The following is a 14,091-nucleotide window of genomic DNA, read 5'->3' as shown; positions in this document are numbered from 1 at the left end:
TCTCCGGGGTGAAGCGGTCTTTATCTTTTCCTAGTTTCTTGAATTTGCTTTGTTTGAGTGTGGTTTCAAAATCCGACATCTGTTGATTTAACTCATCCAATCTTTTTTTCAGTTCCGCGGGTTTTATATATGTCTTTAGTTGTACCTCTATTTTCTGGATGTCAATTTTCAACTCTTGTGTGATCCGTTTGGCTGTTTTGATGATAAGCACTAACCAGTCTCGTGTACAGTGCCACGAGATCAGTGACCATTCTTTTTTGAAAACCTTGTCTGTTTGGAAAATAAAAGGTTCATTCTTGACCAGTAACCCCTGTGGTGCAATCTTGTTTCGCAGATACTCAGTCATGAGGAGGCCATGCAGAGCTGCTTTGATCTGGGTTCTCCTGAGATTCATCAGCTCATCCCAATCCGCTATGCTTGGTCCCGGGTCGGTACTGCTAAGGCCTTAAAAAACGTTGGCTGCAGCCAGAATTTCGTCAATTTCATCCTCCCCAAATGTGAGTCCATGTTCAGACTCCATAGTGTTCTGGTGTGTGTTTAGGGAATAAAATGTGTGTGTATTTATGTGGTGAGTCGGTAGTACTAGTGGGAATTGGGGTAGTCCCGCAGCTGTGCGCTGCCTATATACTATCAATAACAAAGGGGTAGAGAGAGACAAATAAATGGATCCGATCTCCCTAAGTAAATGTAAATAAACAATAAGAATCCATTTGTTTTTGGGGTGTATCCTCAACAATTGGGGAACACCTTCTTTGTTTTTAGGTCCCCTCACACACCAACAGGCCCCTTGGTGTCATGCTTCATCATCGGGGTCATCGTACCCCTCTACAGAGTACGGCGTGCTGCGACCTACGGATACGTGGGAGCACTTAATGGACTATGTGTGGTGTGGATGAGGGGATGATTTTTATGTGAGTGTATGGTGAGGTTTTATACTAAGTGAGGGTTAAAAAGGACCTGGCTCGTGGGGTGACTAAAAAATATTTAATATGCCCCCGGGCTGGTGCTGTTAAAATTAAAGTGTGGGAGGTTGTAGTGCAGACAATGTGCATTACCTCCTCTCTGTGTGCGTCGACATGTTTTGGTGTAAAAACACCTTCTTCAGGACAGGGTGACACAAATCCCCACCTTACTCACGTTTCACTAATTTGAAACAGTTTTACAAAAAAGTGAAAATTACAATGCAGGTAAATCAATGTACCTCACAAAAAAGAAGTTTTCTGGTCAACCTGTAAAAGAAAAGAAGACAAAAATGTTTTTTCTGGTAGTCTACTTCTCCATATCCAGAGGCAAAAGTGACCAGGTGACAAACTGTTGGTCAGCAAAATACTATAGGTGCATGTTGTGCCTATAGTGGGATAGAAAAAAGTAAAAGGACAAACTAGACTTACTGACATTTAACATAAAACACACACTTTTTGTACTGTAGTTGCGTAGTTATAGCGTGGTATCTGAGTATAGCGCCATCTGTGATCAAATACTGGGCCGGATTGTGAAATACCCCTGTAAAAAAAGGGGGGGGGGGAAGGGTTTGTAAGTAATCACAACATACTGTTTTGGAGTTGAAGAAAAAGCCTCATGAGCCAAAGAAACGTCGAGGTCTGGTGTGCTGTTTAGCACCTGTTTGGAAAGAAAGGCGGGGGATGATTAAATCCCTTCTCCACTTACATTTGCGTCGTGAAGGCAGGCTGGTATCACATGTTACTCACGATTTCAGCAAGGAAATTACTCCCGATCGACCCCTACGTGGCTCAGATGATTGTGTCACGAAGAGTCCCAAGACCTGGGTTTTTATACCTTCCTCGTGGTCATGTTAAATTGGATAATTGGGTAATTGGTTTTTCCTTCCGCTCATATATGGAGTTTTACCGGTTCTGCGTGCGACGCTTTGGTTTAGTGACTCTAGTTCGCACATGCGCACATGTGCACCTTGAATTCAAGTTTCGGCGCGCATGTGCCTTGCTCGCGTTGGTGATCTGTTTGTGCTTGTCCTCTGTAAGGCCAGTGTCATTCCTACGCGCATGCGCATCAGAAGCAACTTTTTGACTTTCTGCTGCACTCGATGTGGGATCCCTACTGCAGCTTCTGTTAAAGAAGTATTACAGAGAGATATGCATGTTGCCAATTCTGCTGACATAATTGCCCCATCACATACTTGTATACGCCATTTGTAAGGGCATTTTCTTTCATAAAAGCACGGGCGTCTCGATGGGTTCGTTATTTCTTCAGTTTTAGGTGTTGGATGGGTTATGTATCGCCTACACAAAATAATAATTATGTAGAGATTTGGCTGATATATTTGGTCTTAGATTACAGCGGGATCGTAGAGGTTGTAGTTTTACAGAGAATTCGATGTTGCCGATTCCTGGTGGCCCCTCTAAAAGTTCCTTCTGTAATCTAAAGACATCGGACTACGGGAGTACTTCGACGACAGACTATGTTAGCTGGCCCCAGGGGATGTTGTCATTTAAGCCCGAGATGTTTGTCCCCAGTCTAAAGACCCATCTCTGTTCCTTATCAAAGAGTCCTTCTTCTGAAAGTAGCAAAAGGGGGTGGGGTCGCACACTACTCACACACCGGTGGTGTCGCCCCTAAGGACTCTGGTCAATGTAGTAAAGTGTTCGCGATGCATCATCTTTCGATCTTCTGCTATCTTCGCTGTCTTCGCCATCCCTGGACACGTGTTTCGGGGTATCACCCCTCGTCAGCAGGGATAGACCGTGTACTGGGGTTGCCGATGGCTGCCAATATCTGCCAGGTAGAGTACCACTCAGGCGCGTAGGTGCGAGATCCCAGGCTCGTCAGCCCACTGCTCACGGGAGCTTTAAAGTTACAAATGGGGGTGGGGTCGCACACTACTCACACACCGGCGGTGTCGCCCCTAAGGACTCAGGTCAATGTAGTAAAGTGTTCGCGATGCATCATCTTTCGATCTTCTGCTATCTTCGCTGTCTTCGCCATCCCGGGACAGGTGTTTCGGGGTATCACCCCTCGTCAGCAGGGATGGGCCGTCTACTGGGGTTGCCGATGGCTGCCAATATCTGCCAGGTATAGTACCACTCAGGCGCGTAGGTGCGGGATCCCAGGCTCATCAGCCCACTGCTCACGGGAGCTTTAAAGTTACAAAGGGGGTGGGGTCGCACACTGCTCACACACCGGCGGTGTCGCCCCTAAGGACTCTGGTCAATGTAGTAAAGTGTTCGCGATGCATCATCTTTCGATCTTCTGCTATCTTCACTGTCTTCGCCATCCCTGGACACGTGTTTCGGGGTATCACCCCTCGTCAGCAGGGATAGGCCGTGTACTGGGGTTGCCGATGGCTGCCAGTATCTGCCAGGTATAGTACCACTCAGATGCGTAGGTGCGGGATCCCAGGCTCGTCAGCCCACTGCTCACGGGAGCTTTAAAGTTACAAATGGGGGTGGGGTCGCACACTACTCACACACCGGCGGTGTCGCCCCTACGGACTCTGGTCAATGTACTAAAGTGTTCGTGATGCATCATCTTTCGATCTTCTGCTATCTTCGCTGTCTTCGCCATCCCTGGACACGTGTTTCAGGGTATCACCCCTCGTCAGCAATGATAGGCCGTGTACTGGGGTTGCCGATGGCTGCCAATATCTGCCAGGTATAGTACCACTCAGGCGCGTAGGTGCGGGATCCCAGGCTCGTCAGCCCACTGCTCACGGGAGCTTTAAAGTTACAAATGGGGGTGGGGTCGCACACTACTCACACACCGGCAGTGTCGCCCCTAAGGACTCTGGTCAATGTAGTAAAGTGTTCGCGATGCATCATCTTTCGATCTTCTGCTATCTTCACTGTCTTCGCCATCCCTGGACACGTGTTTCGGGGTATCACCCCTCGTCAGCAGGGATAGGCCGTGTACTGGGGTTGCCGATGGCTGCCAGTATCTGCCAGGTATAGTACCACTCAGATGCGTAGGTGCGGGATCCCAGGCTGGTCAGCCCACTGCTCACGGGAGCTTTAAAGTTACAAATGGGGGTGGGGTCGCACACTACTCACACACCGGCGGTGTCGCCCCTACGGACTCTGGTCAATGTACTAAAGTGTTCGTGATGCATCATCTTTCGATCTTCTGCTATCTTCGCTGTCTTCGCCATCCCTGGACACGTGTTTCAGGGTATCACCCCTCGTCAGCAATGATAGGCCGTGTACTGGGGTTGCCGATGGCTGCCAATATCTGCCAGGTATAGTACCACTCAGGCGCGTAGGTGCGGGATCCCAGGCTCGTCAGCCCACTGCTCACGGGAGCTTTAAAGTTACAAATGGGGGTGGGGTCGCACACTACTCACACACCGGCAGTGTCGCCCCTAAGGACTCTGGTCAATGTAGTAAAGTGTTCGCGATGCATCATCTTTCGATCTTCTGCTATCTTCGCTGTCTTCGCCATCCCTGGACACATGTTTCGGGGTATCACCCCTCGTCAGCAGGGATAGGCCGTGTACTGGGTTTGCCGATGGCTGCCAATATCTGCCAGGTATAGTACCACTCAGGCGCGTAGGTGCAGGATCCCAGGCTCGTCAGCCCACTGCTCACGGGAGCTTTAAAGTTACAAATGGGGGTGGGGTCACACACTACTCACACACCGGCGGTGTCGCCCCTAAGGACTCTGGTCAATGTAGTAAAGTGTTCGCGATACATTATCTTTCGATCTTCTGCTATCTTCGCTGTCTTCGCCATCCCTGGACACGTGTTTTCGGGGTATCTCCCCTCGTCAGCAGGGATAGGCCGTGTACTGGGGTTGCCGATGGCTGCCAATATCTGCCAGGTATAGTACCACTCAGACGCGTAGGTGCGGGATCCCAGGCTCGTCAGCCCACTGCTCACGGGAGCTTTAAAGTTACAAATGGGGGTGGTGTCGCACACTACTCACACACCAGCGGTGTCGCCTCTAAGGACTCTGGTCAATGTAGTAAAGTGTTCGCGATACATTATCTTTCGATCTTCTGCTATCTTCGCTGTCTTCGCCATCCCTGGACACGTGTTTCGGGGTATCTCCCCTCGTCAGCAGGGATAGGCCGTGTACTGGGGTTGCCGATGGCTGCCAATATCTGCCAGGTATATTACCACTCAGGCGCGTAGGTGCGGGATCCCAGGCTCGTCAGCCCACTGCTCACGGGAGCTTTAAAGTTACAAATGGGGGTGGGGCCGCACACTACTCACACACCGGCGGTGTCGCCCCTAAGGACTCTGGTCAATGTAGTAAAGTGTTTGCGATGCATCATCTTTCGATCTTCTGCTATCTTCGCTGTCTTCGCCATCCCTGGACACGTGTTTTGGGGTATCACCCCTCGTTAGCAGGGATAGGCCGTGTACTGGGGTTGCCGATGGCTGCCAATATCTGCCAGGTATAGTACCACTCAGGCGCGTAGGTGCGGGATCCCAGGCTTGTCAGCCCACTGCTCACGGGAGCTTTAAAGTTACAAATGGGGGTGGGGTCACACACTACTCACACACCGGCGGTGTCGCCCCTAAGGACTCTGGTCAATGTAGTAAAGTGTTCGCGATGCATCATCTTTCGATCTTCTGCTATCTTCGCTGTCTTCGCCATCCCTGGACACGTGTTTCGGGGTATCCCCCCACGTCAGCAGGGATAGGCCGTGTACCGGGGTTGCCGATGGCTGCCAATATCTGCCAGGTATAGTACCACTCAGGCGCGTAGGTGCGGGATCCCAGGCTCGTCAGCCCACTGCTCACGGGAGCTTTAAAGTTACAAATGGGGGTGGGGTCGCACACTACTCACACACCGGTGGTGTCGCCCCTAAGGACTCTGGTCAATGTAGTAAAGTGTTCGCGATGCATCATCTTTCGATCTTCTGCTATCTTCGCTGTCTTCGCCATCCCTCGACACGTGTTTCGGGGTATCTCCCCTCGTCAGAAGGGATAGGCCGTGTACTGGGGTTGCCGATGGCTGCCAATATCTGCCAGGTATAGTACCACTCAGGCGCGTAGGTGTGGGATCCCAGGCTCGTCTGCCCACTGCTCACGGGAGCTTTAAAGTTACAAATGGGGGTGGGGTCGCACACTACTCACACACCGGCGGTGTCGCCCCTAAGGACTCTGGTCAATGTAGTAAAGTGTTCGCGATGCATCATCTTTCGATCTTCTGCTATCTTGCATGTCTTCGCCATCCCTGGACACGTGTTTCGGGGTATCACCCCTCGTCAGCAGGGATAGGCCGTGTACTGGGGTTGCCGATGGCTGCCAATATCTGCCAGGTATAGTACCACTCAGGCGCGTAGGTGCGGTATCCCAGGCTCGTCAGCCCACTGCTCACGGGAGCTTTAAAGTTACAAATGGGGGTGGGGTCGCACACTACTCACACACCGGCGGTGTCGCCCCTAAGGACTCTGGTCAATGTAGTAAAGTGTTCGCGATGCATCATCTTTCGATCTTCTGCTATCTTTGCTGTCTTCGCCATCCCTGGACACGTGTTTCGGGGTATCACCCCTCGTCAGCAGGGATAGGCCGTGTACTGGGGTTGCCGATGGCTGCCAATATCTGCCAGGTATAGTACCACTCAGGCGAGTAGGTGGGGGATACCAGGCTCGTCAGCCCACTGCTCACGGGAGCTTTAAAGTTACAAATGGGGGTGGGGTCGCACACTACTCACACACCGGCGGTGTCTCCCCTAAGGACTCTGGTCAATGTAGTAAAGTGTTCACGATGCATCATCTTTCGATCTTCTGCTATCTTTGCTGTCTTCGCCATCCCTGGACACGTGTTTCGGGGTATCACCCCTCGTCAGCAGGGATAGGCCGTGTACTGGGGTTGCCGATGGCTGCCAATATCTGCCAGGTATAATACCACTCAGGTGCGTAGGTGCGGGATCCCAGGCTCGTCAGCCCACTGCTCACGGGAGCTTTAAAGTTACAAATGGGGGTGGGGTCGCACACTACTCACACACCGGCGGTGTCGCCCCTAAGGACTCTGGTCAATGTAGTAAAGTGTTTGCGATGCATCATCTTTCGATCTTCTGCTATCTTGCATGTCTTCGCCATCCCTGGACACGTGTTTCGGGGTATCACCCCTCATCAGCAGGGATAGGCCGTGTACTGGGGTTGCCGATGGCTGCCAATATCTGCCAGGTATAGTACCACTCAGGCGCGTAGGTGCGGGATCCCAGGCTCGTCAGCCCACTGCTCACGGGAGCTTTAAAGTTACAAATGGGGGTGGGGTCGCACACTACTCACGCACCGGTGGTGTCGCCCCTAATGACTCTGGTCAATGTAGTAAAGTGTTCGCGATGCATCATCTTTTGATCTTCTGCTATCTTCGCTGTCTTCTCCATCCCTGGACACGTGTTTCGGGGTATCACCCCTCATCAGCAGGGATAGGCCGTGTACTGGGGTTGCCGATGGCTGCCAATATCTGCCAGGTATAGTACCACTCAGGCGCGTAGGTGCGGGATCCCAGGCTCGTCAGCCCACTGCTCACGGGAGCTTTAAAGTTACAAATGGGGGTGGGGTCGCACACTACTCACGCACCGGTGGTGTCGCCCCTAATGACTCTGGTCAATGTAGTAAAGTGTTCGCGATGCATCATCTTTTGATCTTCTGCTATCTTCGCTGTCTTCGCCATCCCTGGACACGTGTTTCGAGGTATCACCCCTCGTCAGCAGGGATGGGCCGTGTACTGGGGTTGCCGATGGCTGCCAATATCTGCCAGGTATAGTACCACTCAGGCGCGTTGGTGGGGGATACCAGGCTCGTCAGCCCACTGCTCACGGGAGCTTTAAAGTTACAAATGGGGGTGGGGTCGCACACTACTCACACACCGGTGGTGTCGCCCCTAAGGACTCTGGTCAATGTAGTAAAGTGTTCGCGATGAATCATCTTTCGATCTTCTGCTATCTTCGCTGTCTTCGCCATCCCTGGACACGTGTTTCGGGGTATCACCCCTCTTCAGCAGGCATAGGCCGTGTACTGGGGTTGCCGATGGCTGCCAATATCTGCCAGGTATAATACCACTCAGGTGCGTAGGTGCGGGATCCCAGGCACGTCAGCCCACTGCTCACGGGAGCTTTAAAGTTACAAATGGGGGTGGGGTCGCACACTACTCACACACCGGCGGTGTCGCCCCTAAGGACTCTGGTCAATGTAGTAAAGTGTTCGCGATGCATCATCTTTTGATCTTCTGCTATCTTCGCTGTCTTCGCCAACCCTGGACACGTTTTTCGGGGTATCACCCCTCGTCAGCAGGGATAGGCCGTGTACTGGGTTTGCCGATGGCTGCCAATATCTGCCAGGTATAATACCACTCAGGTGCGTAGGTGCGGTATCCCAGGCTCGTCAGCCCACTGCTCACGGGAGCTTTAAAGTTACAAATGGGGGTGGGGTCGCACACTACTCACACACCGGCGGTGTCGCCCCTAATGACTCTGTTCAATGTAGTAAAGTGTTCGGTACTATACCTGGCAGATATTGGCAGCCATCGGCAACCCCAGTACACGGCCTATCCCTGCTCACGAGGGGTGATACCCCAAAACACGTGTCCAGGGATGGCGAAGACAGCGAAGATAGCAGAAGATCGAAAGATGATGCATCGCAAACACTTTACTACATTGACCAGAGTCGTTAGGGGCGACACCGGCGGTGTGTGAGTAGTGTGCGACCCCACCCCATTTGTAACTTTAAAGCTCCCGTGAGCAGTGGGCTGACGAGCCTGGGATCCCGCATCTACGCGCCTGAGTGGTACTATACCTGGCAGATATTGGCAGCCATCGGCAACCCCAGTACACGGCCTATCCCTGCTGATGAGGGGTGATACCCCGAAACACGTGTCCAGGGATGGCGAAGACAGCGAAGATAGCAGAAGATCGAAAGATGATGCATCGCGAACACTTTACTACATTGACAAGAGACCTTAGGGGCGGCACCGCCGGTGTGTGAGTAGTGTGCGACCCCACCCCCATTTGTAACTTTAAAGCTCCCGTGAGCAGTGGGCTGACGAGCCTGGGATCCCGCACCTACGCGCCTGAGTGGTACTATACCTGGCAGATATTGGCAGCCATCGGCAACCCCAGTACACGGCCTATCCCTGCTGACGAGGGGTGATACCCCGAAACACGTGTCCAGGGATGGCGAAGACAGCGTAGATAGCAGAAGATCGAAATATGATACATCATGAACACTTTACTACATTGACCAGAGTCCTTAGGGTCGACACCACTGGTGTGTGAGTAGTGTGCGACCCCACCCCCATTTGTAACTTCTTCTGAAAGTAGTTGCTCTACCACCGTCCATTTGATGTCGTTGACACAGTATCCCTTTTCCAAGAAGTGCGTGGCCATCTTCGTTGTTTCTTTTTTGCATCTTATGTTGCTCTTGTGCTCGCCGATACGTACTTTCACTGGTCTTTTGGTCATACCAATGTATTCCAAGTTACAGGGGCATGTGATCATGTAAATAACATTTTTGCTATTACAGTTGGTTAATTTTCGTTGCTCCCATTTGGTTCCATTGGCAAAAGTCAAATGTTTACTCTTCTGAGTGAGTTGGCAGCTAGCACAGTTTCCACATGGGTAGAGACCACCTAGACCGTGTAGTGATAGTTGTGGTTGTTGTAGTTGTTTGGACGTGTGTGTACCAGCATCTCTTTGAGGTTTTTGCCTCGTCTGTGGGCAAACAGTGGTTTCTTGATTTTTAGAGCGCCGCTTGTCAGGATGCGCCAATGTTTGTTCAGGAGTTTCGAAACCTCATTTGTTTGGGTGTTGTAAGTAGTCACACAGATTGGTCTGGTGACTGCCTGATCGGTTTCGATTTTGTTCTCCAAAAGTGCTTCACGGTGGTTATTTCTTGCCCTCTTCATGGCATTGTCAATTATCCTCACCGGATGTTGTCTTCTCTGAAGTTTGTTTTTTAAGTCCATTGCCTGTGCCTTGTAGCCTAGAATTTCAGTGCAGTTCCGTCTTAGTCAATACGGCAAGTTGGTTCGTAGATGTCGTGGATGGAAACTGTCATACCGGAGAAGACAATTTCTTGCCGTGGGTTTAAAATGGGTATTGGTATGCAGTTTGCCATTTTTGGGAAAAATGTTCAGGTCAAGGAACACAAGAGTCTCCTTTGATACTGTGTGGGTAAATTTCAGGAAACGGTTCTGCAGGTTCAGCCATTCCATGAATTCTAATACAGATTCTTGGTTCCCATGCCATATCACAAGCACATCATCAATATACCTCCTCCAGGTGTTGATGTGATGTCGGTATGGGTTGTTGGTGTGTAGAATTCTAGTACTTTCTAGATGGTGTACGTATAGACCCGCCAGGCTCGGCGCGAATGTACTGCCCATACTGGTCCTGTGACGTTGGTGATAGAGAGTCCCCTCGAACTCAAAAAAGTTTTTGGTTAATGCTAAGGTGATGCATTCCATTACCACAGCTCTGGGAGTCTGGTATTGCCAGTTAGCACTGTACAGGACCTCCTTGATGATGGATATGGTCTCGTCATGAGGGAGGCTCGTGTACAGGCTTTCCACGTCCAGACTTAGTAGTAGTTGGTTGTCTGGATTGAAGTCGAGGTCTTGTATTAATTGTAGGACCGATTTTGTGTCCTTGAGATATGTGTCCGTCCCTTGCACTAGAGGGCGTAAGAAGGCTTCTGAAAATTTAGACAGGGCCTCAAGGATGGAGCCTATTCCTGAGACAATCGGTCTTCCAGGTGGGTTTTCCAAGTCCTTATGAATTTTGGGTATACAGTAGAAATAGGGTGTCTTCGGTGTTTTCTGGATCAGAAATTCGGCCTCCTTCTTAGATAGCCAGTTATGTGCCAGTGCTTCCTCTACCATGCTCCCAATGTTAGCCCTGATTGATTCTGTTGGGTCTTGCGGTAGAGTTGTGTAGTTGCGTGGGTCTGATAACAACCTGAGGCATTCTCTTCTGTAGGCTTCTGTGGTTTGAATTACTATCGCTCCCCCCTTGTCGGTGGGTTTGATAGTTATGTCTCGGTTGTTAGCCAACTCGTGGATGGCTTCATGTTCGTTGCGGCTAGTGTTGTGGAAGACCTGATGATTCTCCCTATCCATTCTTTTCAGTTCAGTCATTACAGCATTTTCATATGCCAGAATCTCAATGGGCAGTCTGTTGTCAGGTGGGACAAAGGATGATTTCGGTCTTAAGTCTGTGTCAGTTTGTCGGTTTTTCTTTACCTGTGAAAAAGACCTGTAGTTTTATTTTGCGAATGAACTCTTGGGCTTCCATGTGTAATTTAAATAGGTCCAGTTTGTTGGTCGGGACGAAACCCAATCCTTTGTTGAGGACATCTTTTTGTGTGTCTGTTAGTTCCCATGGGGTGATATCAGTCAGTCAATGTACACAAGTAAACAGCAGGTGTGGGTGTGTATAAAGAACTGTGAAATAAGAGTTGCCCTCTTTGCAGTGCCCGTGATGGAGTCGTGCCAGGTCAGCGGAGGTCACTGGTATCTGACACATGGAGATGACAAAGGTCGCAGTTAGTATGGAATAGTGTAGGCCTGTCCCGCTTCCGGTGGCTTCAGTGGCGCATCTCCCTGCTCCTGCCTGATGCAGGTTGGCGGTCCACGCTGCTGGGCAGTGACTGATGCTCTGTGCTCTCGTTGACAAGGCTGAGGGGGAGATTCAGCAACAAACAAGGGCCGGGAGGGGCTGCCGAGGTACGCCCCGGGCAGTTAAGACGCGGAAGGCTGTCTGTATTCCCAGTGTCCGCACGATCGGTTGTGTTACATGTGTGTATTTGTTTAATCAGAAGTTATTCATCTGGTAACGGCACGTGCTTCTCTTCCGAAACAAGCCTCGTCCGAAACAAACCCAACAAAACGTGCGCGGCTTGCATTCCCCTCCAGTGGGTATAAATACAGCAGTGAGGAGGTGGATATCTCCCGCGCACACCTGCGTCCAGCCATTGTACCCAATTCTGGAATCCTGAATTAGGGATTCAGCGACCGAAAAATAGGTGGTCATCCGCAAAAATGGCGAGCAATATTGGACGCGACTTTCTCCATCGAAATGTCAAATATCGCTCTGAAGTGTGCGTCAACCACAGACAGAAAGGGGTGCATGTCCAATTTCACCCGCTTCCTTCTGTATGTAAACTGTGCTCAGTTCGCGGAATCAACTGGAGTCTATATTAACAAGCGCAGTGAAAGCGATCGCGAAAGTGAAAGCGATCGCTATTGGAAAACACACAATTCCGCGAGTGGTCCGCGCACGCCACAGCAAGACATGTGGTTTCAATTATCGTGCCCGCGTCTGGGCACGATAATTGAAACCACATGGCGGCGGTGCGGATAACCAACACCAATAGGCCATGGGCAGAGCAATGCGTCCGCCTTTGGCCAATTGCGTGCTGTCTTTGTTAAAAAGACGCACGCAAAGGCTAATAGTGTGGGCCAAAAGAAAAAGCACACACAAGAGCGTGTGCGATTCCTAGGTCTGTTTTGAAACCCCCTACCAGAGGTCGCTCGCTGTGCATGCAATAAAAGGAGAGCACAAAGAAGGAGATACTTTGTTAAATTTAAAAATTTAATTTTTTAAAAATAGGCAATTCTGATATTTACACAATATAATCTTCCAGCTTCTTGCGATTTTCTTCATCCATCCTATTTCCTGTCCTAGTTTTCTCCCTTTCATTGTGTCTATTTCCTGCTCTTTTCCCTCACTACACCTATTTTTGGATTGTAGCATGCAGCTTGACTCATATTTCACAACCACAAAGACCTACCAGAGGTGATAGAGTGTAACAAAAAGTTCAAAAGTGTTTCTTCCTAGGTGCATTTTATCACTGAAATTTATTGCTTTTGTAAGGCCGATAAATGTGTTGCAATAACACAGGACAGGACCACTGTGCTGTAACTGTCAACCTCAGAAAACACACCTAAAAATGTCCCCCTGCTTCCAATGGCTACTTCAAAGATACCCTGAATACATCAAAACACGTTTATACATATTTTCCCTTTCATTTGACAGGAAAAATCTATGAAGAGATAGACCGTGTAATCGGCCAGCATCGCACTCCCATGTATGAGGACAGAAATAAGATGCCGTACACAAATGCCGTGATCCATGAGATTTTTCGAGTAGCTGACAATTTCCCACTGGGAGTAAACCATTCAGTGGTGAGCAACATCAAGTTCAGAGGATACACGATTCCAAAGGTATTTGGTCTGATTTTAATATTTACAGATATTGAACCCTCAGTGAGCAATATATACCCTAATGATATTAACTAGTAGATTTAAAAATAGTACTTAGCGCCAGGCATTGGTTGTGTTACCCTTAAACAGTCCTGAATCCTGATTACATTTGAGAGAATTAGGCTCATAGTGCACGAAAAGGGCACTCATATCTCCAAGCCAAACCTGGCCTGGTTGTAGTGCTGGCTTCCTTTCCACACACACTCCTCCCTGTTGAGAAGGCTACCTCCCTGTAAGGTGGAGCGAAGGAAGTGAATAGGTTACACATGGCTCCTGGATGGGGGAGTGTTCCATCCTGCTGAGCTGTGGGAAAAGGGGGCCTGGTCGGAGTTGTAGTGCTGGATTACCACCCACAAACACTCCCTGTTAAGTTTGAGGAGAGCAATGCAATGGCTGCCACATGGTTGTGGGTGTAGGGAGTGTTCCATCTTGCTCAGCTATGGGACAAGGGTGCCTCGTGGGAGTTGTAGTGATGGCACACCGGGTCCTTTAACCAGGGGCCGTTAACCAGCAAGCCGTTATTGCAGTCCGGCGGGGGGAATAATCAAACGGCAGCAGGCACTACCTGATCTCGGCGCTGGGCAGCGGGACACCATACCGCCACTCAGCCGCTTCTACATCGCGGTCGGGGCTCCTGGGGCTTGAGGAGAACTACAGCCCCCAGCACGCCTGGCGGCGTCCACGCCCACTTCCCGGCAGTTTCGCGCCCGGAGGCGCTTAAGCACAGGAGGCTCCCTCCGCGTCGCGGACGTGCGCGGACACGCGCGGGCGGCGCCGGGCTGCGCCCGGGCAGAGTGCTGGCCATCTGTGGCCAGAGGTGGCCGGGCAGGGCCACCCCCCTTAGCAACATCAATGGATAAGCACAAACACTTGGGAAATGAGGGGCAAGGGGCCAAAGACGCTA

At 50.5% G+C, this 14,091-nt stretch overlaps 1 protein-coding gene across 1 annotated transcript in view; it reads left to right on the top strand.

Moving 5' to 3' along the window:
• LOC144781948 (cytochrome P450 2G1-like) overlaps positions 1 to 14,091 on the top strand; it is a 528,779-nt gene that overhangs the window by 459,886 nt on the left and 54,802 nt on the right. Inside the window, exon 7 of the mRNA XM_078661039.1 lies at positions 12,961 to 13,148. Within this exon, the coding sequence (XP_078517165.1) occupies positions 12,961 to 13,148 (188 nt within the window). The remainder of the gene's footprint in view (positions 1 to 12,960; positions 13,149 to 14,091) is intronic.

Source organism: Lissotriton helveticus, chromosome 9, assembly GCF_964261635.1.
Source record: "Lissotriton helveticus chromosome 9, aLisHel1.1, whole genome shotgun sequence".
In the NCBI taxonomy this organism is placed as follows: Eukaryota; Metazoa; Chordata; class Amphibia; order Caudata; family Salamandridae; genus Lissotriton; species Lissotriton helveticus.
Note: the sequence above shows the minus strand (reverse complement) of the source record. Positions and strands in the feature narration are given on the sequence as shown.